The 27,231-nt window shown below is 38.4% G+C and overlaps 1 protein-coding gene across 12 annotated transcripts in view; it reads left to right on the forward strand.

Annotated features, from left to right (window-relative positions):
• Positions 1-22,810, forward strand: part of PPHLN1 (periphilin 1) — a 146,609-nt gene extending 123,799 nt beyond the window's left edge. For all 12 annotated transcript variants that reach the window (XM_058307835.1, XM_012526877.3, XM_012526875.3 and 9 more), the window contains one exon: positions 20,382-22,810. In XM_058307835.1, the coding sequence (XP_058163818.1) occupies positions 20,382-20,576 (195 nt within the window). In that variant the 3' untranslated portion in view covers positions 20,577-22,810. The remainder of the gene's footprint in view (positions 1-20,381) is intronic.
• Positions 22,811-27,231: the final 4,421 nt, after the last annotated feature.

Raw genomic sequence — 27,231 nt, forward strand, 5'->3', positions numbered from 1 at the left:
TATGATCAGAATGTTTGTTTGTTTTTGGTTTTGTTTTTTAAGGATTAATTTGACTCTACTGAAATGTTTGACTGCTTTTCAGGTGAGAAGTAGCAAAGGTCTAAATTAGATTGGTGAAGTCAGAAATGGAGAAAACGTGCGTGAGTATGGCCAGAGAACAAGTAGAACTGGGTGGCTCTGTGCTGTCGGTCTACCTCCTTATCTACCCTACCCTGTTTTACTTGTGAAAGGATAATGAAAGAGAAGTTGAAGATGAAAGACAGAATAACTGATAAGGGCTATCAGTAGCACTGGGAAAGGCACTAACCTTGAAATTCCAAACACTTTTCTTGGACTCTGAGGAAAGAAGAGTAAAGTGACAGCATCTTTGAAGTTAGAGAAGAGATAAGTTTGGGAGATTGGCAATTTGTCAAGAGTAAGGAGACATAGAATAGGGAGGGAGAGTCCTAGCAGCAGTTGAGTATTGAATTAGGAGTAGAGTAGGCTTAGGATATACCTGTATTTTGTGTGTTGATACGGAAATCAACAAGAAACATTAAAGAATTCAAATACATATGGCCTTGGACTTTTTCCAACAATTCATAGCATCCTTTGAGTAAGGATAGAAAAGACAATTGGATTGTTTATCCGTAGTTGGCCAAGTAAGAACACCTTGAATTTTGTTAAATAATCTAAAGGTGCTCACTCATACGGTGATGCTTTTATTTAAAACAAAATTTTTTAAATGGCACCAACTTGGTCTCTTTTAGTCTTTAATTTGGTTATTTATATCCCAGAGAATTTGGCCAGTTCTATTGCTCAGGATCGTGAACAGCTATATATTTTGCAGTTCAAAATTGTAAAGGCATGGAGAGCAGATATAACTCAGTGGTTGAGTGCCTGCCTCCCATGTAGGAGGTCCTGGCTTCAATCCTTGGTTCCACCTTTAAAAAAAAAATTGGAGTCTATGTGGCTAGTACTTGAGTGCCAGCTTTCCACATATGAGGCCCAGGTTCAATACCTGACCCAGAACCTCAAAAAAAGTTTTTTTTTAATTTTAAAAATTAGGCAAATGATAAAAATTAAAATTTATATCCATAACTCAGAATAACTGCTAATCATGAGGCATTCGAAAAGGGAGGAAAAGAAAAAAAAAACCCCTTAGTTTTTTTTTTCTTTTTCTATAACCAAGACCAGAAATGAATAATACATTTTAGAGTTTTCCACCAGAAAGGATAGTATTTTTAAGCAAAGATGAGTTAAGTGCCTTAGGATACTTTGAATGCCAGTCTTTCTACCCAAATGCAATGTTACTTTAGTTATTTCCTGGTATGTAGATAAAAAATAAAATAAAAAATCTTAAAAAAAAAAATCTGTTAAATAAAAGTTTCCCTGCTTGAAACCCTCCAGTGGCTTCTCATTAGTATTTAAAACAGAAATCTAGTCTTTGATGTGGCTATGGAGACTTGCTTGCTCGATCTACTAGCTCTTCTGAATTTTTTTTGTATTATTCCTGTGATTCACTGTGCTGTAGTCTCCTGGCCTCCTTTCAGTTCTTCAAAAGGACATGCTTTTCCAAAACCCTTCTTGGGGGCCTTTGTTGATGCTGTTACTTCTACATATAACTCTTCCTTGCTGGCTTCTTAGGAAACATTCCCTTGTCCTGACCAGTCTGCGTGGCTTCTCCACCCCTGAAGCCACTTTCCCTTATAACTCACCACTGTTATATTTAGGTGAATGGTTTCTGCGGATTAAGTGCTTTATGTGCATTCTCTCACCTAATCCTCAAAATAGCTCTGTTAACTATGGTACTGATACAATCCACACATAACAAATAAGGAAACCGAGGCTTACAGAATTAATGTAACGTACCCAGGGTCACGCAGCCCAAGCCTAGGAGGCTCCATGGCCACGGAATCCATGATCTTCACTCTGCCACATTCTCCAACCCCTTTTCCCCGTGTTAATTATTTATATCCTTTCATATCCGTTTTAAGGGTAAAACAATAAAACTGGATATTTTGCTTTATGCACATATCTTTCTATTATAGTTGCATCAATAGGAAATCTTAAAAATAATGGAAGACTAAGATTTTTTCCCTTTTTTTTAGTTTTAAAGATCGAATTGTATTTAAGTTGCATTTATATAAGTTGCAGTATGAATGAGAAATTAATTTTTGTGTGGATCATTTTTGATCTAGGTAGACAGAAAATAAGGGATTGTACCCATGGTAATTTTCGCATTTTCTTCTTTTTTTTGTGGTATACCTAAGGATGTGAATGATTCCTTTCCCGAAGTCATAACTGGTTGATTCTTACTGAGTTTGAATCATTTATGGTATAACTATATCTGTATATGATGACATGAATGCTAAGAAAACAGTTTAACTTGATTTCCATATGGGTAGTTCAGAGTGTTGTCAGTATGTGAAGAGATTGATATCTTCTTTTTCTTTCTTCTTTAAGCAGGAAAGTAGGGCATTATAGTAAAAATTTGCCTTTTAAAGCTGTATTTTAGTTGTTAAAATTTAGCATGGCTTCTTTTGTCTCTAAAATTGAAATAACTTCACTGCCATTTAAACAAAATAGAATACAGAATGCAGCTGCTACACAATTGAGCTATATGGGATAAATACTGGCTTGAATCATTGGAGATGATTCAGTGAGGAAAAATTTTAGAGCTTTCCTGTCACGCCTACACAGTGGAGACAGAGGCAGAACTGAAAATTTTTCCTTTTGCTTTGCATATAATGTGTACATTTTAATTATTGCTTCACATTAATAATACATGATCTTTTGACTTCTTAAATATTGTCATCCTGAATGGTACCATTTCTGGACTAGTTTAATTTTTTGTTTTGTTTTTTGAGTGTGTGTGGGGTTTTCATTTTGGGTTTTTTGCAAAGAATATGAATATATTTTTAGGAGTTTTAAAATTTGTCCCTAATAGTCTTTTTTTTAACTTCTTTTCTACTTTGGTGTATGGTTTTATTATAAAAACTATATGAATGTACAGGTAAGCAAGGTGTTTCTTATTTTATTTTATTTTCTTTCAATAATATGCTTGCCTTATGAGGGAAAATTTTTTAGATCAAGTCTTATCTTGACTCTGGTTAGAGGATTTAATCCTCACAAAACAATAGTAAAATCTTGTTAATTCAGGCTATAGGAATTGGTCATTTTAACCAAAATATGGTCTGTATTGGATTGGCAGTTATCTTTACACAATCTACAGAGAAAAGTTTTTGCTAGGAAAATTATCATCAAGATTCTACTAAGTGTGTAATTCTATATATGAAGAGATGATACTAAATACAAAAGAATATTATATATTAACAGAAACCTTGTGTCAGGACCTTTTCATTTCATTTTATTTTATTTTTTAAAGATTTATTTATTTATTCCCCCCGCTCCAGTCGTCTGTTCTCTGTGTCCATTTGCTGCGTGTTCCTTTTTTTTAATCCGCTTCTGTTGTCAGCGGCACGGGAATCTGTGTTTCTTTTTGTTGCGTCATCTTGTTGTGTCAGCTCTGTGTGTGTGGGGCACCATTCCTGGGCAGACTGCACTTTCTTTTGCACTAGGTGGCTCTCCTTACGGGGCGCACTTCTTGCACATGGGGCGCCTCTACGCGGGGGAAACCCCTGCGTGGCACGGCACTCCTTGTGCGCATCAGCACTGCGCATGGCCAGCTCCACACGGGTCAAGGAAGCTCGGGGTTTGAACCGTGGACCTCCCATGTGGTAGACGGACGCCCTAACCACTGGGCCAAGTCTGCTTCCCAAGACCTTTTCATTTTAATACTTTAAAAAAGTTGAGGTGTGTCTGTGTATTTGAAAGTAATAAAATAATATCTTTCAATGTACTGTTTTTTCGACTTTTCACTATTTTTAAATGGCTTTATAATGTAAATTTTCTTCTTTACTTGATTTCAGAACATTCGTTTGTTGTACTTCACCTTACTTTTTTTTTTTTTAAGATTTATTTCTTTCCCCTTCCCTTTCCCCGCCCTCGTTCTGCTTTCTTGTGTCCAGTCGCTGTGTATTCTGTGTCCGCTTGCATCTTCTGTGTCTGCTTGGCAGCACCAGGAATCTGTGTCCCTTTTTGTTGTGTCACTTTGCCGCATCAGCTCTCCGTGTGTGTGGTGCGATTCCTAGGCTGGCTGTGCTTTCTTTGCACAGGGCGGCTCTCCTTGCAGGGCATACTCCTTGCACGTGGGGCTTCCCCATGCTGGGGACACATCCCCTGTGTGGCATTGCACTCCTTGTGCACAGCAGTACTGCGCGTGAGCCAGCGCACTACATGGGCCAGAAGGCCTTGGGTTTGAACCCTGGACCTCCTATATGGTAGGCAGACGCTCTATCAGTTTAGCCACATCCACTTCCCTCACCTTACTTTTTAATAAATGGATTAAGAGTTTAATTATATGATCTTACTTGATCAAGGAAGAGTATTAACAACCCCCTGGAAAGAGATTCATTTACTAATCTCAAAGAATTTTCCTATAGGATCAATTAGATAAGATGGCCAAAATATCTAATTAAAGTTTGAGCCAAGGCCAGGATATTTGATTTTAGGGTTTAAATTAATCAGAGGTAAAGATCCGTTTTGTTTACAAGCTTATACTTAATATGAGGTAGTTACTAAAGAATCAAAAGAAATTATATTTACCTGCCTCAATGTACTAGAGAGGGGAGTGGATCTGGCCAGGTTGTTGAGCACGTGCTTCCCATGTACGAGGTCCCAGGTTTGATTTCCAGTACCTCCTAAAAGCAAACAAAGAAATGAAAAAACCAGCTCTCATTGGGGAGCAGATGTAGCTCGGTGGTTGAGCGCCGGCTTCCATGTACAAGGTACAAGGTCCTGGGTTCCATCTCTGGTACCTCCTAAAAAAATATATATATATGTACTGGAGAAGATAAGATAAGCAAATACAGAGAGAAAAAGGGAACCAAATGCACTTTAAAAACAAAAAACAAAAAACTACTATTATTTGCATAGACAGCAACATACATTTATTTTTCTTTTTATATTTCTTTCTCTCCCCTTCCCTCCCTCCCCCCCCAGTTGTCTGCTCTCTGTGTCCATTCGCTGTGTGTTCTTCTCTGACCGTTTCTATCCTTATCAGCGGCACCGGGAATCTGTGTTTGTTTTTGTTGCGTCATCTTGCTGTGTCAGCTCTCTGTGTGTGCGACGCCATTCCTGGGCAGGCTGCACTTTCTTTCACGCTGGGTGGCTCTCCTTACGGGGCACACTTCTTGCGCATGGGGCTCCCCTACACAGGGACACCCCTGCGTGGCAGGGCACTCCTTGTACACATCAGCACTGCGCATAGGCCAGCTCGACATGGGTCAAGGAGGCCCGGGGTTTGAACCTTGGACTTCCCATGTGGTAGACGGACTCCCTAACCACTGGGCCAAGTCCACTTCCCTTGAACAAAATTTTGAAGAAATTAAAGTAAAAACACAACCACAGAGATTCAGGTGGCATATGAGAACAGATAAAGTACTGGAACATGTATGTGAGATGGTATTTTTGGTGGGTGGTGAGCAGATTTTAGTAACTATGATTTTATTGACAAATGTAATTGGATCAGATCTTGAGAGCCAGAGCAGCAGTGTTCTGAGAAAGGTTTTTCAGTCCTCAGGAAGTTGGTGACTGTGAGTAAGAAAGTTTAGAATAAAAAGTCTAGAAGAAAACAGCTAGAAAGAAGGCTTTTAGATAATTACATACTATAATTGTTCTAATGTAATTATTATACAATAACATAATTATATAATTATATGATATATAATTATTATATAATTATATGATAATTATATACATTATATTATATAACAGAAGTGTATTGGTTAGGTCCACACTAGCATATTATGACTATGGGAATAGCAAAAACAAGAAATAATGAGATGTCCTCCAGAGTCAGATTTCAGCACTGTGGTACCTCTGAAAGCATGTAGACAGTTCTTTTTTAAAGTAGAGTAAGTAATTAGTTAATTTTTACAAATAATTTAGTGTTTGTTCTGGAAATAAGTCCTAACCATAAATATGAATATTTTGACTGTTAAATATCTCCACATGAAATCTACCGAATTCTCAGAAAGTGAATCCACATTTTGAAATTTATGCTTTTTATTGTCATAGAACACTGAAAATATGATTGAGGAAAGGAAAAGTTCACATTTTTCCAGGATGTGTTTATATGAAAAATTTCTATGTTAGTATCTGTGTGAGCACATGGTAATCGTGCTCCAAGTAAGGTTAAAGGGGAATGGCACTCGCTGTTTATTTTGGCTCTTGTAGTAAGGTGGTCAGTCATTGACCCTTACTTTATCTGAACCAGTAGAATGTTCAGTGCTGCTAATACAAAGATTTTATTACTGGTTTTCCCTGTTATTCTTTCCTAAAATATACCAATCACTCCAGCCTTAGTGATATTTACCAACCAAAGGGAAAAAAAAGCATTAGCAGTGTTTTAAACTAATAGCTTGACTTTTAAAAAGCCATTTTATTAAGTATACTATATATTAAAAAAATGTATGGTAAGGTGCATTAGAACTTCAGGATTCCAGTAGAATTTCATAGTTATAGTATTGTGGTTTTTATCCTCAAAATTTTCAAGTGAATATTATTACTGAGTTCTATTCAGTAAGATTGACCTTCCCCAAATTATCCATAAACACTACAAAAATGTCATTTGACTGGATTCCTGCCTTAAATCCTAAATTTTTATTGTCAGAAAGGTTTTTGAGGACCAGATTTATATCTTCATTTACTGTAGGAAGTTTGTAGCACCATGCTTAATTATTAATACCTGGCGTTTACCTTGAGCATAAAATGAAAATAGCAGTATAACTGATTGACGTAGTGATAGCAGCATCATGGGTTCATCCAACTGTGCACAAAAAAATGTCTGTGATTCTTGGAAGGAATTTCAGTATCATTTGAGAAGTCATTAGTAGTTTGTATTTGTAATGCCAAGTGGACAGATCAACATAAATCATGCCAATTACTCTATAAATTTTGCTCTTACAAGTACAGACTAGATAATATCTGCAGGTAGACCTTGAATATATTTATTCCCACTCATATATAATGAGATTTATGGACTTTCACCACTGTACATATACCTTCAGAGATAAAAGAATAATGAAGTATTTTAAATATTAATTAATTTTAACCTACTTTTAATATACCTGAGACTGCAGTTCCTATTTTTATATTGAAGCTGTGCTGTTTATGTTATGAATAATTCCCTTCTACTGGAAAGAAAAAGCACATCTTGAAAATATTCAGAGTGGTATTACATGGTATCTAATTGAAAAACCCTTCTCTGCTAGAAGTATGCTTCAGAAAGACCCACAGTGTTCTATTTCCTACATTTGCATATGACGAGCTGATTACTTCTTTGTTTTTTTCCTTTCTTTTTTTGTAGAAGTAACAAAAGCTGTATTTTCGATGGAAACGCCAAGGATTGGTTATTGTTTATTTTTCAGCATAAAAAGTTATAGCCCACCATTAACTGTGTTGGATAAAGCTTTGAAAAGCTCTTCTGATGGGTTTGCAGTTGCACTGGTGTTTAAAAAATAGATTTATACCATCACCTTCTTGCTTCTGCCATTGTTAAAGCACTGCTGAAGGCAAAGATGCCACAGCATTGGTGCAGTTTCACAGACTGCGCTGCCCCTAGACTGCATCCTAGCCCAGAAGGCCAGGTAGCACTTTATATAGCAGGCTACAGTGCTGGGTATCTGGGGAAAGATTACTTTGGTTACTGCTTATATTACCCACTCAGTCTACATTAAGCAAACAGTTTCTCTTCTCCCCTAATATCCGATCTTGCACCCCATATCTCCTTCCCCACTTTTCTCTCATTCCTTTTCCTGTAGTCCTTGGCAGAGTCAATATCATAAACCCAACTTTATAAGCTAGTAAATCTGGGAATTCATCTTCATCACCCAAATCTTCTAAATTCTGTCTTGTGTAAAAGCATATTTTAAATTGGTATATAATATAAATGTAGCCACTGGGGTCCATCTGGGATGGGTGGCGAGAGCAGGGCATTTCCTGAAACTATCACATTTAAAAAGGACTTCTTTATCTTGAGCTAAAAATTATACCATACCTTATCTCTGTAATAAAAATGAAAGTTTAGGGGGGCGGGCTTGGCTCAACGGCTAGAGCGTCTGCCTACCACATGGGAGATCCATGGTTCAAACCCCGGGCCTCCTTGACCCGTGTGGAGCTGGCCCACGCGCAGTGCTGATGTGCACACAAGGAGTGCCCTGCCACACAGGGGTGTCCCCCATGTAGGGGAGCCCCACGTGCAAGGAGTGCGCCCCGTGAGGAGAGCCGCCCAGCACGAAAGTACAGCCTGCCAGGAGTGGCACCACACAAACGGAGAACTGATGTAGCAGGTTGACCCAATAAAAAAAGAGACACAGATTCCCGTGCCACTGACAAGAATAGAAGTAGACACAGAAGAGCACACAGCAAATGGACAGAGAAAGCAGACAACTGGGGGGAGGGGGCGGGGGGAGGAGTAAATAAAATCTTTTAAAAATATGAAAGTTTAAAAAAACTATAATTCCTAGGAAACATATAAACTGTTTAATGTCACAGAAAACAGGAAAAGTGCTGAAGCCATCTATTTTCAGTGTGAGGCATAGAGAAATTCCTTAGTAAGGAAGTGATTATCCCTAAAATCAGCTTTACAGTATAGAATTTTAATGATGAAAGAAATGGAATGGTAGAGTGAATGTACGTGGTACACTTAATCACCTGGCTAAAGAAGCAATGGGAAAACTAACCTCCTTTGTAAAGTATACAAATGTGTCTAATTTTGACCATAAAATACTCTTTAATCACAGCATAAGTAGTTTACAGAACAGCATGTGAAAGATAGCTGACCTGCTCTATTTATTTTTCATAAGTTTATCCTAGTGACGTTCCTGAAGGAAAAAATAATCCAAGTTTCATATTTCACTAGGGGAATGATTTAAGAATTAGACCAGAGGAACAAACAAAAATGGAGTCTCATGTATTGTCTCATGATAGTTAAGAGTCATGAGCACATGAACTGCCTTCAGGGTCTCTAAGCCAGCTTCTTTACCCCACTCCTTAAAAACAAGCAGGTTAATTGATCTTTCTTTGCCAAGGGTATAGTCTCAGTCATGACTTTGTTTCTGTTTTGTATTTAAATAATTCTCTTGAGCTGTTGCAATAGTTATGACGATAGGTGATTAAAAAAACCCAGACTGTGAATGTTGCTTGTATTACTTACAACTTTAATCTCTGCTTCACTGTTTTGTTTTTGTTTTTGTTTTTAAATGAGGGCAGTAACTCCAGAGTGCTTGTGAGGATACCTGGTACATAAAATAATGGAAAGCCTATTTGAGAATGTTAAGTCAGTCACTTTTGGTCAGAAATAACAAAAGACTGATACATTGCTAACTGCTGTTATGGTTAAGCAAGCAAGGAAAACAAAACAAAACAAAATGTTGGAATTGTAATTTAACAACCATTTCTGGTCATAGAGACCTTTGCTCAAGATTCCTTCCCGTTCTCCTAAAATTTCTTCCAGTGTAGTGAATCCTCTCTGATTGTCCCACTAACTAAGGCTTTTAGGTTTTTAACCATTTTTTCATCTCTTTACAAATTTAAAGAACCAATTAGATTCTCTCCAACCACTTTTACCAGTGATGAACTGGGGAGGAGGAGGGGGCTGGGACTTGAAGTAGCTCCTCTGCTTCCTGCTTAGTCATTCCCACTTCGCAGGGTACCTGGGGGAGGTTGCTTCTCCTAGATCTCGCAACACCAGCACAAGAGTTTCACTTGTGAGAACAGGCTGTTGCCAATTATTTTCTTTCTTTGAGCCTTAGTCAGATCTAAAACGTGACCTTTTATGCATACAGTTGGTTGGTTGCACTTTTTTGATTGGTATTGTTGAATCATTTGAGGACGTACTACATCATAAGCAATTAAAAGTTATCGATTAATTTCTAAAAGATGTATTTGTTAAGTAAGTGTAGTAGCAGTAAATTATTTTTTGGCTAAATTGTTTCCAAGCTTTTGCTGCCTGGGATAGTCAGCACTCTCTCAGAGCTTTCTGTTGCTTATAATCTTTTCTTTGGAATCTTTAAAATAATTTGTATTTCTCTTATGGCATTTACTGTATTAGCCTGGTTTTATGGTTATTTAAAATACTAGTAGAATATAATCTCTTTGAGCAGGGCTTCCTGTGTCATTGACTAAATCAAGGAGGTGCGTTTAATTCTGTATTCGTTTCTGGTTGTCTGGCAGGCACAGTCGTTAAATTTATCTTCATCTATAGATTCATTAATATTTGACCCACAATGAGAAGATGCAGAGCTCATCCTCCAGAGTTCATATTGACTTATAAGCGCAGATGATCAGATGCATATACCCACCACTGTGGTTTATTCTGGTGTCAATTGCTCTTTCCCTTCCTTTTTTTTTTTTTTTTTTTTTTTTTTTTGAGGTACCAGGACTGGAGATTGAACCTGAAACCTCACATGTGGAAAGCCAGAACTCAGCCATTGAGCCACATTGGCTCCCTCAGTTGGTGTTTTCATTCATTTTAGTTTGCTTGTTTGGTTGTGTTTTTTTTTTTTTTAAGGAGGCATCAGAAACCAAACCCAAGACCTCCCATATGGGAAGCCGGCACTCAACCTCTTGAGCTACAGCCACTTCTCTATATTTTATTATGAAAATGTTCAAACATAGAGTGGAAGAAATTTTAGTGTACACTCATATACCTATCACCTGGATATTATAACCAACATTTTATTCTTTATTTGCTTTGTCACATATCTGTCCATTCCTCTCTTCATCCATTAATCATCTTATTTTCGATGCATTTCAGAGAATTTTGCAAAGAGCAGTGCACTTCAGCCCTGAACACTTCAGTGGGTATGTCATGAACTAGAGTTCGGTATTTGTGACTTTTTTCCCTCTCTTTTTTTTCCTCTCACAGATGCCTCCCAACTGCCTCCCTTTCCCAATCTATCATTCCTGTGGATGTTTTTGTATTTCTAGTGTGTATGTGCGCATCCCTAAACTAGATTACTGTTTTTAAAATGGGCATAAATGTACCTATTTCCTTTACAGCCTCTTTCACTGAATTTTAATTTGAGATTTGTCCCATTCTTGTATTTAAACTCTGTGGGATTTGATTTCCGCATCAGTAAAAGCTCGTAGACTACTTTGAAATGTTATGTTCCTTTTATCTGTTTAGTGCATTAAGATTTGTATTAGTTAGCCAAAGGGGTGCTGATGCAAAATACCAGAATTCTGTTGGCTTTTTTTTTTATTTTTTTATTTTTTATTTTTTTAAATATTTATTTATTATTATTTTTTAAATTACATTAAAAAAATATCTGTTGGCTTTTTTAAAGGGTATTTATTTGGTGTAGAAGCCCACAGTTACCAGGCCATCAAGCATAGGTTATTTCCCTCACCCAAGTCTATTACCATGTGTTGGGACAAGATGGCTGCCGATGTCTGTAAGGTGTTCAGGCTTCCTGGGTTCCTCTCTTCCTGGGTCTTACCACTCTCTGGCTCAGCTGCTCTGTTATCTACACAAGGTCAGCTGTAGACTCTTAGGCGAACAGCTCGTTTCTCGTCCTGGGTCCTTCTCTCTTTCCTGACGACCAGGCTTTTCTGTATGTTTACTTCCTGGGACACTAGTTCAAGACTCCAGCATCAAAACTCCAACTCTGTCCTTTGCATATCTTCTAAATGTGAGTCCCACTCACCAAGCGGCAGGGACTCACCATCCTACTGACATGGTCCCATCAAAGCCCTAATCTTAATTTAATCATCCCCAGGTACACACCAGTTTATAAACATAATCCAATATCTGCTTTTGGAATTCATGAACCATATCAAACTGCTACATTCCACCCTCTGAATTCCAAAAAGACATTGCAGTATTAAAAAAAAAAAAAAAACCTTAAATCAGTAGCAATGCTAAGTATAGAATCACATTGCAATCAGTTAAATACAATTTGTCTTGAGGCAAAATCCTGTCCTCTACAGAGTTCTAAAACTTACAAAATAATTTATATGCTTCCAATACATAAATGGACAGGCAAAGAATAAACATTTTCATTATAATAAGGAGAAATTGGTAGAGAACATGAGTTATGGGTCCAGAACAGTTCAGTAAACCTGCAGGGCATCCTCCATTTGATTTCCAAGTCTGAGAGTCATTCTTAAACTATGGTTTCTTCTCCTTGGGGCCACATGGGGACCCTTCCTTTCCACAGGCTTGCCTACTGGCCATTTTCTTGGTTCCGCCCTCATCAAGCATCTGGGTTCAACCAAGCTCCAGACCTAACCCTCGAAGACCTTTATGATGATTGCCACACTTTACCCAATCTTTGGGTTAGAAACTTAACCCCTCTTGTACAGTGAGGTGAAGGTAATATCCTTCCTAACCTTTGGCATACAGGCTCAACCCTTTCAGAGCAAAAAGTTGACCACCTGGCCTTCCCTAATCCATGGGGGACAGGTACACCCCTCTCAGACCTATGGGGTGCTGACCTTAACCGCCCTAATCCTTGAGGAATGTGCTTCATCCTCTCTGTACCCTGAGGTGGCAAAACTCTCCCCAAACATCCAGTGGGAACATCTGTCCTCTTCAACTGTTGGTAAAAACTCACCCTCTCTATATACTTGGGTGGGGTTCCTTTCTAGGTACAAGGCAATGTCTTAATTTCACATGTCAGCTTCCATGGTTTTCCTCTTAAAGCCGTTTTCCCTTCCATATGTCCCCTACATGTTCCTTTTAAGCCAAGCTGACAGTGGTTTTGTTCATACAGCGCTCTCAAAAAGCTTGTTGGTTTAGCATGCAAGAGGCAGGGGTTCAAGCCATCAGACATTAAGACTTTCCACAGGTCTTTCCTAGATAACTGCATCTTCAAACTTGAGTTCCAAGTTCCATGTTTAGTTAAGGTCTCAAATGGGGCACTATCATCTGGGAGCTTGATTTCCAGAGGCTTAGAATTTCCAGAATCAGTTTCTGTTTTCTTTGTGCACAACAGTTCAGTCCTCAGCTTATCTCTTTCATCTAGCATTTTTCTATAAGCTGTAAGGAAAAGCCAAGCCACATTCTCTGAGTTTACTTTGGAAAGTTCTTCAGCTAAATGCTCAGGTTCACTATTTTCAAATTGTCTTTCATAAAACATCAAGAGTTAATCTTGCTCAGTTCTCTGTGACTTTAAAACATGGATCACCTTTCATCCAGTTTACAATAATAATTTCATCATTTACTTCTAAGGCATCATAAAAAGTCTCTTTAGCATCTATATCCCTACCACCAGTCTCTGCAAAGGAATCTCAGCCTTTTCTATCAAATTTCTCACAATTCCTCCAAAAAATACCCCTTACCCATTTATAGAACTGTTCCAGCATTTTGGTAATTGCAAAAGCATGACCCCACTTCTGGTACCAAACTCTATATTAATCAGCCAAAGGGATATTGATGCAAAGTACCAGAAATCTGCTGGCCTTAATAAAGGGTATTTATTTGGGGTAGAAGCTTACAGTTACCAGACCTTAAAGCACATTACCTCCCTCACCAAAGTTTATTGCCCCATGTTGGAGCAAGATGGCTGCCTATGTGTGCAAGGGTTCAGGCTTCCTGGGTTCCTCTCTTCCTGGATCTTACGACTTTCTGGCTCAGCTGCTCTGTTATCTCCATAGGGCCAGCTGTAGACTATTAGCTGAACTGCTTGTTTCTCTTCCCGGGTCCTTCTCTCTTCCTGATGACCAAGCTCCTCTGGGTGCTTACTTCTCGGGGCCCCAGCTTAAGACTGCAGCATCAAAACTTCAACTCTGTCCTTTTCCATGTCTTTTAGTTGTGAGTCCCTACCCACCAAGGGGCGATATATTAGTCAACCAAAGAGGTGCTGATGCAAAATATCAGAAATTGGTTGGTTTTTATGAAAGGTATTTATTTGAGGTAGGAGCTTACAGATACCAGGCCATAAGGCATAAGTTCCTTCCCTCACCAAAGTGTATTTTCACATGTTGGAGCAAGATGGCTTCTGACTGCTGCAAGGGTTCAGGCTTCCTGGTTTCCTCCCTTCCAGGATCTTGTTTCTCTCTGGGTTCAAGGTTCCTTTCTTACCAGGGCTTGCTTCTTCCTTGGCTCAGGGATCCTCTCTTCTGTGGACTGTATTCTGGTTCCCTCCTTCCCAGCGCTTGCTTATTCCTGGACTCAGGGTTCCTCTCTTCCTGGGGCTGGCTTCTCTTTCCTCTGTGGGCTTCCTTCCTAGGGCTCCAGCTTAAGGCTTCAGCATCAAACTCCAACATCAAAACTCCAACATCAAAAACCCCTCAACTCTGTCCTTTGCAATGCCTTTTATGCCCTAATGACAGGGCCCAATCAAAGCCCCAATCACGCCCAGGTACAGACCAGATTACAAACATAATCCAGTATCTATTTTTGGAATTCATAACCATATCAAACTGCTACAGGCAGGGCTCACCACCCTACTGACATGACCCATTCAAAGCCCTAATCATAATTTAATCACACCCAGGTACAGACCACTTTACCAACATAATCCAGTATCCATTTTTCGAATTCATGAACCATATCAAACTGCTACAAGATTGAAAGAATTAATAAACTGAGAAGGATTAAAAGAATATCATTTAAATCTTAATCTTTTGATTGGCTCCTGTAAATGTGGAAATTCGTCTGAATTTATGGGTGAGAATTTTACAGACATTTTTTGGTGCTAAGGCTTTGTAGCTTTTACCTACATTTATTATTGTTTTTGGAGATACTTTTTTTATATGCTTGTAATAATTTAATCATATATTGAATGTAGGGGTTTGAGATCTAATCCATGTGTTCATAATGCATTTCTTAGCAACCACTGTTCTTTTTAGGGGCTGGATTTTTAAGAGCCAGTAGGGCTGCAGATTTCAGGAAATTTCAGAGTATCTTTTTCTATTAATACAGCACAAGAAGCAGTATAGATTACAAGAGTTTTGACACCTTCTGCATTACTACAGATCTAAATTAAAGGGTTTAAATTTGTCTCCAGTATTTAACATCAATTGCTGTCACTTCTTTCCCCAACTTCATCAACACATTAGACATGTTTTGTTGTATGTTAAACCCCAATTGGAATTTCTTTTTTTAACTTACATTTTTATGTGCCTTTAATTCAAAGGTTGTAGAATATTTTACAGATATTATTTCTGTTTCACAATGCTCCTTTAAAATTAATAAACTTTTATTTCCTGCTTTAGTGGTAAAAGCATTGCAAAAATACCTTAATTTGTTGGTCAACATTTATCACTACATCTTTATCTTCTTTTCACTCCTCTCTAGAAACACGGTCCTGTAGAACTTTCTGCAGTGCTGGAAGGGGATGCACTGTCCAATATGGTAATCACTAGCATTTGAAATAGGCCTAGTGTGACTGAGGAACGAACTTTTTACTTTAATTTAATGTAAATTCAGTATTCTACATGGTTTGTGGCTCCTGTATTGGACAGCGCTGCTCTAGAATCTCCACCTCCTACTAAACTCCTCTTGCATATAACCAGTTCCCTCTTAGTTCCGGAATCTAGTCGGCATGTTTTAGTCATCGTCTTTGGTCTTTCTCTGGCATTTGATAAATTGACTCTCTCCTTATTTTATAAACTTGGCATCTGTACCTTCTCTCTCTCCTGGGTCTTAGTTTTCCTTACTGTCTCTTCTTATGGTTGATATTGATGTTTTTAGATGTCCACTCTTGGCTTTCTTTGGCTCTTTATTCAACATTGTCTCATAGTGGACGTCAGCTATTCATTCAACATATATCAACATCGACTTTATGCAAATACTGACACCAAAAAGAACTTAATCCCTTCTTTAAGATTCCCATGGCCTCAACTGACATCAGTGCTAAATATTATAAGATCTCTCTTTTTCTCTCCAGCCTGTTTCTTTCTCCTGAAGTCCAAACTGATATACTCATCCTTCCACTGATGGTTGGTCCTGGTTGGCTCATGGATGCCTTAAATTACTATTTAGTACTGAACTCTCTCCTATGCCCGCTGCTCTACCCCGCCTCCCAAATAACTAAAAATAAAAGCCGTTTCACCCATTATTCTTCACATTTTCACACCTATACTGCTTCCTAATTACTTGTAAAGCCTCTCATCTCATCTTCTTTAAGACATCATGTCATATCCATTGTCCCTTTCATTGACTCTCAGGAACCTGTAACATTGATCTTTAATTTTCTTCTCTCCCAGATACATCCAAAGGGTCCAGTTCCTCTTTGTAGCTTTTTCTTCATTTAAGGTCTAAAACTACTTAAAAGATTTTGAGGTTGAGGTCTAGACTTCAAAGAAAACCCTGCAATCTCCCTTCAGCCTTCCTTTCAGGATGCATCTCCTGCCAGTCTTTTTGCTTTCCCTGCCCTCTACCTATGGCATGCCAATTGGTTTTGCCCTCTGTGTTTCCCTAGAGCAAACATTTCCTTATGGTTCAAGGATCAGTTCTACCATCACTCTATTATACCCCTTTCTTTAGGTAAAGTCAGAACAGTTATTTCTCCTTTTCCCATCATTATCACTATATCTGACATATATTAGATGCTTCTTCTATGCCATGCACTATTAGAGTGCTCTGTATTATTTAATCAGTGCAGTCTGGTGTAGATCCTGCAGTTGAGGCGCAGAGGGTAAGGGACGTTTCAAGGGCACAAAATCAGAGTGGCTGCCTTAGTTTCCTCTTGCTAAGAGAACACCACAGATTTAATGGCTTAAAACAACACACCTTTATTATCTTACCGTTTTGGTGGTCAGAAGTCCCTGGGCCACACTCAGGGTACCTGTGGGTTGTGCTGCCTCTGCAGGCTCTGGGGAGAATCTGTTTCTTTTGCCTTTTCCAGCTTTCAGAGGCCGCCTGCATCCCTTTCCACATGGCCTCTTCCTCATCTTCAGAGCACATCCTGCCAGCCTTGGCTGCTCTCATCACATTCCCTCTCTCTTCCCCACCTTCCTGCCTCCCTCTCTTGATTACACTGGACCTACCCGTAGAAGTCAGAATAATCTCATCTGAAGCTCCTGAATTACCACATCTGCAGAGTCCCTTGTGCTGTGTAAGGCAGTGTATTCACCGACCTCAGGAGCAGGAGTGGACCTCTGGTAGAAGGGGGCAGCCTTACTCAGCCCTCAGAAAGGATGGAGTTGGGAGTTTCACTCCGTATGCCTGCTCTTGGAGCCATTTCTCTGTGCTGCCTTTCTTACCACCTTATGCATCTAAATGTTTTCTTTATACTGAACTTAAAAACTCTGTAGTTCTCTCCACAGGGATGTGACCTTCTTAAATAGGATATTTAAATTAACATTTGAACCAGTTCAGTTCAGATAAAGGAAAGGAAATGATATGTAATGATGAGGTATCAACAACAGAGAAAATAATGTTCTCATTTAATTCCATACACCTTTAAGTTCGTGTGTGTGCATGTGTATCTCTGACTCTTGAAGCTAACCAATTACCTAATAGTAGTATAAATTATAAATTAAATATTAAGATAAATATATACATATATATAAATTAACGTAGCTTCCTTTGGGTACTTAAGTATATTTCTAGTGTATTAGCTGGCATAATTTTATAATTTCCACCATTCCATCAAATTGCTCTTACAGAAATGTAATATATTATGTTAAGGATGGTTTGTCTGAAATTAAGATTCTTCTAGCTACTTAACGTCTTAATTTTGGGTTTCTTTTTTTGTGCGAACAGAGGTGAGGAGTGAAATGATATATATTAAAGGAGCTGTATGCATTAGAAGTAATTTAGATAGTACAAATTTCTTAAGGAGTTGGTTTTGCCAGATACTGTTCTTCTGGTCACCTGGCCGCATAATTAACAGTGAAAAAAAAGTCCTTCATAGTTCCTTATTTCAACATATTCCTTTACCCCTAGATGTACTTCGTGAGACTTCTACATGCAATAAAGGACTATGTGAAATCACATTTGGAAAAGTGTTTTCATTATTCTGGTACATTTAACTGTTTCTGTGCAGTTTATGTGAACTCCACCCAAACTTTAACTTGTTTCCTATTTTGATGAAATCCAAGCAGGGGAAAAAACAGCAACAAAAAAATCTTCCTGTGTGGCCTATGGGTATCAAATCTGAAGATTATTAATGCATTTCCAGCTAGGGACCATAAGCAAACAAACTCTCCTACAGATAACTACACCCTTCCTGTTTGGGGATTGAGTTTACTGTGGAACAGATTTGGAAACAGGTTTCTGACACTTGTGAGCTTTATTTATAAAATGTTGGAGGGTGAGGTTCTTCCTTTAACAGAAAACTAATTATTTCCTGTCTAATGCCCAGCCCAGTGCATTTTAAGCACTTGTGGGGGTTTTTTGGTATCTTTTTGTTTTGTTTTTTAAAATAAACTTACCCATAGTAGAGAATTAATGTTGCATTTGGCCATTCTGATGGTGCTTGTCAACTAATGTACAAAAATTTGTCTATTTCAGTGAATAATGCAAAAAGGATTTACAATTTAAAAATAAAGCACAGATTTTAAATACTTTTATCTTCAGAGTGTCAGTAGTTTACAGATTAAATAAATGTATGAATACATTTAAATGTGGTTTAATTTTTGATACACAAATCTGTAACACATTTATGTCCTGTAAATATGCTAAATTAAGAGTTACAGTTTAGATAACAGCAGATTTACATTAAAGAATTTGCAGGTTAATTCACAATGTAACATTATCTTCATCTAGTACATCTGCTATAAAGAAGCCTATAAAATTTAGGCCACCCACAGAGTGGTCTGCTGAGGACTGTGATTGGTGTTAGAACACTGTTACTAGGCCGGCTGACTGGTTTCGCAAGGAATTTACCTCCACCAAGACTGAAACCTCATTTCTGACTTTCCGTGGAGACTGCCTTGACTTGATTTAGCTACTGTGTGTGTGTTCAACCAGAGTTAATGTGCTCGATTGCCTTGGCATCATATGTAGTATGTGGATGGTATACTGCTTTCTAGATTGGCTTATCAGAGCATTACTATAATTTCCGGTTCATGTTAACTTCACAGTAAACTAGAATAAATGGTTGGTTTAAATTGCTTAATTAACTTCATGGCTGTTAAAAGTAAATTTCTTCACTATTTAGAAAAATGTATATGTGTGTTAGTGCTGAGAAGGGGGAAGGCAGCTTAAGTGGTCTATATATTTTAATTTCTGTGTCATTTGAAAAATTCATTTAATTTTAAGTTTCCTTGGGGCTTGTGAGTGGTTCTTAAGAGCAAGGAAACAAATTTTTTATAATTAGCAGTCTAGAACTGTAAATGAAAATTAAATAGGTATTCTTTTTTAAAGTAGCTATTCTTTTAAGGAATCAAAAACAAATATATCAGACATTAGGAAACAGCAGCAACCACCACAACTAGCAGTGGTCATTTCGGGAATAAAAGAAAAAAGATTTTATGTCCATCATAAGGCAAGCAATCTCAAAAATCACTTTTCTCTGACGTTTTTCAAAAGGAACTAAATTCTTTAGAGAATAAGTAATGTTATTCTTGATTGATAGATGAGAAAAATAAAAATTAACCTGATGGTTCTTTTGAATCAGATGATTTGCATTTCCCTTAAGTTGCATGGAGATAATTATAATTTGTCTTTAAATATATGAATTATGGAGTATAAAAAATAGCATAGAAATCTAAAATGCATTTTGTGACTACATATTTAAGGGAATGACATTTAGTGTGGAGGAAGCAGCAATTTTTGGACAGGAAAGACTAATTGTCAATGATAAAATTACACATATTTAAGTTTGTACTTAAATCTGTGCAAACATACACATATATGCCTAACTGTTTTTATGTTAACCCTGCCTTGGTGATTTTTCCTGTGGTTAAATATTTAGAACTTGAAAAGTTTTTTGTTTTTTTTTTTTTAAAGTAAGATACCTTTGGCGTTCTTATAGTTGTTTGCTGTGTACTGAACAGAATTTTGAATTTATTATCTGGTCTTGATTCAAGGAATGTGAACTTAGAAACTTTTTTCTCCAAGCGAATAAATCAACAGAGGCCTTGAGGTGCCTTTCCTAAATTTGTTCTAAGCTCTTCTCTTCTGTGTCCTTTCCGTAGACTGCTTGATACTGACAAATACCATGCCAAACTCTACATTCAGTGATTTGATAGATGAAGATTTTTTTCCTCCTTCAAGGTGTTGGCAAATCTCAAAGGGAATAGGTTTCCATGGCCTCTGGCTCTGGTGCCCATGCAGGGCCAGAGAAGCCTCCCTCTTAAACGTCAGCCAGCTGACTCAGCTAAGTGCTTGGCTAACTATTTTCACTCTTAGCTAACCAGAACCTATTTTCCATTTTTAGGTTTACCGGCAAGACTGTGAGACTTTCGGAATGGTTGTGAAAATGCTGATTGAAAAAGATCCTTCATTAGAAAAGTCTATACAGTTTGCCTTGAGGCAGAACTTACACGAAATAGGGGAGCGATGTGTTGAAGAACTCAAGCATTTCATCGCAGAGTATGACACCTCCAGTCCAGATTTTGGAGAGCCTTTTTAGAAGATTTCTTGCTCAGGCAAAAGAATGTTTCTAGATATTTTTCCCCCCTGAATTGTGTAAATCCTTAATATATGGAATTTTTGCGATGAAGAGAAATACTTTATCATAGTTTACCACATTTCCAATATCAAATAAACATTGAAAATAGTCCGTTTAGGAGATTTTATTTAGAATTTTTTTTCCTAATACATTCTTATTCTTTCCCTTCCCTTCCTGTTCCTTCCCCTCCCCCATCCCCCACTAAAATAATGTCACTTAAGTTTCAAGCTTTAAAAAGCAGTCCTGGAGAACAGCTTTCTGTACTTACGTTCTGAGGTCTTCCACATTATGCAGTCATTTGTTTGGTCACATGTATAACTAGAGATCATTCCATTTATACATTCATAGTCTTTTTGCATTTCATAGTGAATGATGCCATGTGAAAATGTTCAAGTTCTGAGTTATGCTTTTGTTGAATTGTTGTTTGCTTATCTTAGCCTTATAACTTTTAATATGTTCATGTATACTGTCTAAATAAACTGAATACTTTAGTACCTTAGAGTTTATTTGCTTTGAGATTCTCAGTGATAAAATAGAACACCTAAATCCCTAAAAGATACTTTTGAGTCACTGTTATTTCTCAGTAAATGAACTTGTTAATGTCTTCTATTAAAATAACCCTGCAACTCCTGAATATTCTGAATATTCACACTGATGTGTAATATATACAAGACTAATAATAGATAGGGCAATTTGTGATAAAAGATAAGGGATATTTTAAAGTTGAGATTTTTCCAAAAAATTTTTCTATCAAGAAAGAAATATTTATAGAATATAGGGGAGTAATGGAGCTTTACTTTTTCCATAGGTCCATACTCCCCATCTCAAGAATGAGGTGGCTGATTACCTATCTATCCAAGATTAAGCCATTTGCATATTATTCCTTTGTTAATCTCTGTCTGTAGTCTGAGTTTTCTGTTCTGCAGCTCTTTTTAGAGGTTCCTAGCCCTTCAAAAGGATTGTTGAGAGAAACAAAATAGGGTAGGCAGTAAACCCAGCACAATTTACCCTTTGCTAAGCAGTCTATGTAAACAATACTTCATGAGTTGAGCCGTCCAAATCACGGGTTAGTTAAGAATCTGCCTGGGACGATTAGGATATTCTACTCATTTCCTGATTGCTTCCAGCAGCCTAGTGGCATTTATCCAAAATATATTATTTTGTGGCATTAGTAAGGAAACCTTAAAAATCATGTTTGTTATTACTACCCAGTTTCATTATCCTCCCATCCTCTTTCCATTTCCACTCTCTCCTCACTGGAATTTTGGCATTATTTTTAGTGGCCTCTAATGATAATTAAATTTAAAGAGCTACCCCAGAGTAGATAAATTACATTAAAAGTGGAAATAAAGTGAAATTAGCAGGGAAGTAGTTTTAATAGACCAGACAAAATAGTGGGCACTGCAAAATGTGTTACTCCATTCCACAAATTCAAAACCTAATTGAAGGCAACAATTGTTTTTTTAAGCTTCCTAAAGGACACCATTTTGAATTTTAATTTTTGCCTTTTAGATGTTGTACTTATCTTTTATTAACAAAAGCCAACCCAAATCCCTCATTTCATCTTCGGTATTCTTCCCTAATTTGAACAGTGATTTTTTTTGTTTATTACCCACGTTAGAAGAACTAAGGAAGTTCTCATCTTTTTTCTTTTTTTTTTCCTCCCAATGTTTTTCTCCTTGAATATTCTCTTTTCAAGAGTCAATTGCTTTAGTCAAGATAGAGTAAGATTAAAAATACACCTTGAGAAATTACCATAGAGGCAAAGGAGTTGTTCACTTGGTCGAAATTCATTTAACTAGATAAGTTTTACTAACATGCATTTAAATGTAGGTTTAACAGAGAATTTCTTCTCTACCTTCAACATTTGAAGCTATTTATAGCTTGCCATCAACATTATTTTGGTAGGCTTGTCAGTGTTAAATCTGTTGCTCTTTTTTTTAATATATAAAACTTTTGAAAGTCTAATTTTAGGATAGATGAGATCAGATGTGTACTAAGAGTGTATTTTGAAAATGTTCTCGATTAAAGTAATTTGTATATGATCCATTGTTTTTCATACTATCCTCAGTTTGATGTGTTACAGTTTCCATTGTCTTACCATAAAGCCTGATGATCAACAGGGGCAAAGCAGATATTGTGAAGCTTTTTTGTGTATTTTAAAAGTATGAAATAAAGCAACCCGGTTTAAATAATTAGATTGTCTTTCCTCTTATTTCAAGTGTTTTGCTAAAATGTAGATTTTCTTACTGTCTATTGCAAGATTACTCTTAGTATCCAGTTCACCTCCTCAGCGCAGATCAGGAAGATTGAGAATTGAGAAACGGTTTACTTTGATGATAAAGGAGTATTGATCTTTGAGAAAATAAACAAGATTAGATGGTGCCTGACACACAGTAGTGTTCAATAATTGTGTGATTGTGCCACTGAATTCAGAGAATCGTAGGATTGGAGCTTAACTACATCTCTGTAGTAACTTTTGAGGGCAGGAATTACGTTGTCCTTGTGGCCCTAGGTCCCAGCAGTTTGGAATGTCGCTGGTGCTCACATTTGTTATTTCAAAGGTGGCTTCACAAAGGAGCTGGCATTTGACCTGAGTCTTGGAGGAACAGTGTCTGGTCAAGTGGTGAAAAGGAAGTATTGGAATTCCAGGAGGAGGTAACTATGAGTAGGAGAAGGTAGAGGTTGAAGATACGGAAGATGAAGGTGAGAATAGACTGGGAAGGGTTTTGAATGCTTGTGGCTTTACTTTCGCTTTCTCCTACTATTTGAAAATATTACCTGGTTTCTCCCAGCCCCATAGCCACTTCCCAGGCCAGTTCACAGGCCTGTACCTCTTGAAGGAAAGGGAGGCCAGATCCTCTTATAGGATCTACTGCCAAAGTATACTGGTTTAACCTTCACTTCAGTTTCCTGTAAGGGATCCTGAGGTGCAACAAAGGTTTAGACGATTCTTTGGAGATGGTACCAGGTCATCCTTGAAGTATTTTTGGTGGACAGCATTCAGTGTTGCCAGCAGCTATCCATTTGGTGGCCCTTCACCTGAAACACTGCTCAGGCTGGGTGTCCTGGTTTGAGTCTTTTTTGGATCCCAGAAAATCCTGTCCTTAAAGCAAGCCTATTTCTGTGCCTATAAACCTATTGTATATGGAGGGACCTTTGGGTTAGATTCAGTGAAAGGAACTCTGATTAGGTCATTTCAGTTAAGGGCCTTTGATTAGCTTGTGGGACCCTTGGACTGGATTGAATTCAGTCAGGGGCCTTTGTCTGGAGTGCATCAGTGAGGTGTGACCCAGGATGGGTCTTAGCCCTCTTACTGGAGCCCTTTATACATGGGAGAAGCTGCAGAAACAGAGAAAGAATTGCCATTTACCCTGCCTTGTGAGAGAGGCCGACAGCCACAGAAATGGAGGCTGGAATCAGTGGAGTAGCCAAAGCTGAAGCAACGAGGCCTGGAAGAAAGAGGGGAGAAGTAAGCTATGTGCCTGGTTGCCCACAGCTGAGCCCGGGGAGAAAGTGGGCCAGGAGAGGAAGGCAGAGACCAGCCGCCATTTTGCCATGTCACATGGTGGGTTTCCAGGATCACTAGCAGCCGAACTTTGGTGGAACAGCATCTCTGATGATGCCTTGATTTGGGCATTTTCACAGCCTCGGGACTGTTAAATTTTTACCCTAATAAATTCCCATTATAAAACCCAACCCATTTCTGATATTTTGCAGCAGCAGCCTTTAGCAAACTAAGACACTGGGGCCTGGAACTCCTGTGGGTAATGGCCATTCTCTGCTTGCCAGACCAAGGTCCGTGGGTGATGCACAGTGCGGTTATCATCTCCCTCCTGCCACTTCTTGTCTCAGAGCACTGATGTTACCCAGTGCATTGGAAAAGAAGAAAATATGGGAACAAGGAACTTAGTAACTGGTAGCTCCCATTTTGCCACAATCCTAGAGTTGACGTTGAATCACATGACTTAAGTTCTCTCCTGTGTAACATGACTGGGGAGTAACTGTTTCTTGGAATGGGGCCCTTAGCAGATGTGCCTCCTCCACAGTCTCTTTAATTCCTGTCACAAAGTAACAGCAACCCTAGCTCATCTGTGCATACAACAGGGTCCCGGGGAATAGCAGAGCTACAGGTGGAAGGATCCTGGATTCCTGAGTGGACCATGTGAAGTACTGAACTTTCATGTGAAAAAGGAATAAATGTCTTTATTCTTTAAGATACATTATTGTTTGGTTTCTTGTTAAGGCAGTTTACCTTTTGCCCAACTTTAAACAAAATATGCCATTTGAAGGTTGGTCTCACCAAAGTTCACCCTCTGCAGGCTCTTCCAGTCTTTGAATTTCCTGTTGTAATGATTGAAATTGGAATAATGGGCATTGATTGTCCAAAAGGCTTTTCCAGTCCCGCTGAGTTAGAGTTTCAAACTATATTTAAAATCTCTCGATTACTGTGGCAATTTGATATTATTTATGAATTCCAAAAAGAGATATGTTATGTTTGTAAACTGGTCTGTTCCTCTGGGCATGATAACCCTTTGATTGTATTAGATTCAGTGGAGACGTCTAATTAAATTAAGCTTAGGGCTTTGATTCAACCACATCATTAGAGTGTGACTCAGCGTTAAGTCCCAGCGCCCTCGGTGGGCTGATAAGACAGACTTACACATGGAAATAGATGCACAAAGCAGATACAGAGGAAGAGCAAAGGCTCATAGACACAGCAGATGCCCCTGATAGTCTACAGCCGAGCTTGTGAAGAGACCAGAGCAGCTGGGTCCAGAAAGAAGCGAGCCCAGGGAGAGACAAGCTGTGCCACCCTAGAGCTGAGATCAGAAGAAGCTCGACTACGGAGCCTTAAGAGAAAAGGCAGGCTGAACGCTCGCAGATGTCGGCCGCCATTTTGCTTCAACACATGGCCAATGACTTCCGGTAAGAAAGTACCTCTTACGGTACCTTGAGTTGGACTCATTAGGGTCTTGTGACTGTAAGCTTCTACCCCAAATAAATATCCTTTATAAAAGCCAACAGAATTCTGGTATGTTGCATCAGCACCCCTTTGACTGACTAATGACAAATATCATTAAAGCCTTGTACACACCAGCTTAGCCATAGAGACAGTCTAATTCTATAGCATATTTTTTTTAGCTCTGGCTCCAGATTAATGGCATTCTAATTCTATACTATTATCACTAAAATTATATAAGGTTTTAATGCTTGTTCCCAATAAGTTAAAAAAAATTTTTTTGTTCTATGTCTGTAGTATATCCTCCCTATTGGATATAACTTAGAATATATTTCAGATTTGATATACTAAATACTTCATAGAATTCTGAGGAGTACCATGTCTTTCAGTTATTTCATCATCTCAGCAAGGCTTAGAACCACCATTCTGTTTTTTTTATTGTTCACAAAATATTTGTGCATGTAATACCTTACTGGTGAGGATTTTAGTCTCGTTTTATTGTTAAAAGAAATGTACCCAAGGTAACATAGGCTAGCAAGTGGCAGAGCCTGGTTTTTATCCATGTCTCTCAACTCTGTGCTCCATGTTCTTGGAAGCAGTGAAGAAGTTTGGTGGGCATTCAGAGCTAGGCTTCAGTCCACTCCAGCACTCACTAGTTCATCTTTGACAAATTGGTGTTTAAGTGTTGTATAATGTGTGTGTAATTAAGAACTTTAAAAACCTTTGAGAGAATTCAAATCCTAGTTCGGTAGATTTTTCCTGTTTTTCCCTTTATCCTCAGTTGCTACCAACTTCCAACTTTTCATATTGGTGACAGCTTCGAGCTATTGTAGAAAGCAGCTTTAAGGTTCCTAAGGGATGGTTATCACAGGGCAGGAAACGTGGAGGGTTGCAGCTCCCACAGCCAAAGTACGTGCAGCCCAGTACTCAAAAGCTCTTTGGCTGCTGTGCCAGGCCCCACGGTGGAATTTGAGAAGAGCCATTTAAGCAGAATGAACCTTGTAACTGAATTCTCCGGTTTTAGGAACCAAGATTAACTAAACCTAGTTAACACCTTTTCATCTTTGCTTACATGTTCAGAGTCAAGACTAAGATGGTTGCCCATAGCAGCCCTCTGAGAGTTAGAAAAAAAATTGAAGGAAGTATCTTGCCTTCCAGATATTATACGCACTCCCTAAAATGTATATTTAATGAATATAAGGCCAACTTGAAACATACACTAAGGAGATAACCACCCCCAAACTTGGTTTTCATGATTGAGTTTCAGCTTCTTGCCCTCTCTGGATCCCTACATCAGTGTGAAAAGACCACTGACCCTCTTCAGAGGTCCTGACTCCCGCGAGCCATGGTCTCTGGGGCGGGGATACGGCGTCATCCTTTCAGTAACCCTTGCCAAACAAATACGCTGGTGAGTCGGAGAAGGGAACAGCCCTTTGTGCTTAGAAGTGGGAAGACTTTTCTGTTGACTGGCCTAATAGATGCCAGTTCAGGTGCCACAGAATACTGAGGCTGGAAGGAACCTTCGAGAGGGTCTAACTCTCATTTTACATAAGTGGAAATTGGGTCAGGCACTCGACCCGCTTGAGTTAGAGAGAGAAGTGGGTCTCCTGACCCGGATCCCCTGCATCTGAAGACCAGTGTGCTCTGCACCGC

Source organism: Dasypus novemcinctus, chromosome 12 (genome assembly GCF_030445035.2).
Source record: "Dasypus novemcinctus isolate mDasNov1 chromosome 12, mDasNov1.1.hap2, whole genome shotgun sequence".
NCBI classification, from domain to species: Eukaryota; Metazoa; Chordata; class Mammalia; order Cingulata; family Dasypodidae; genus Dasypus; species Dasypus novemcinctus.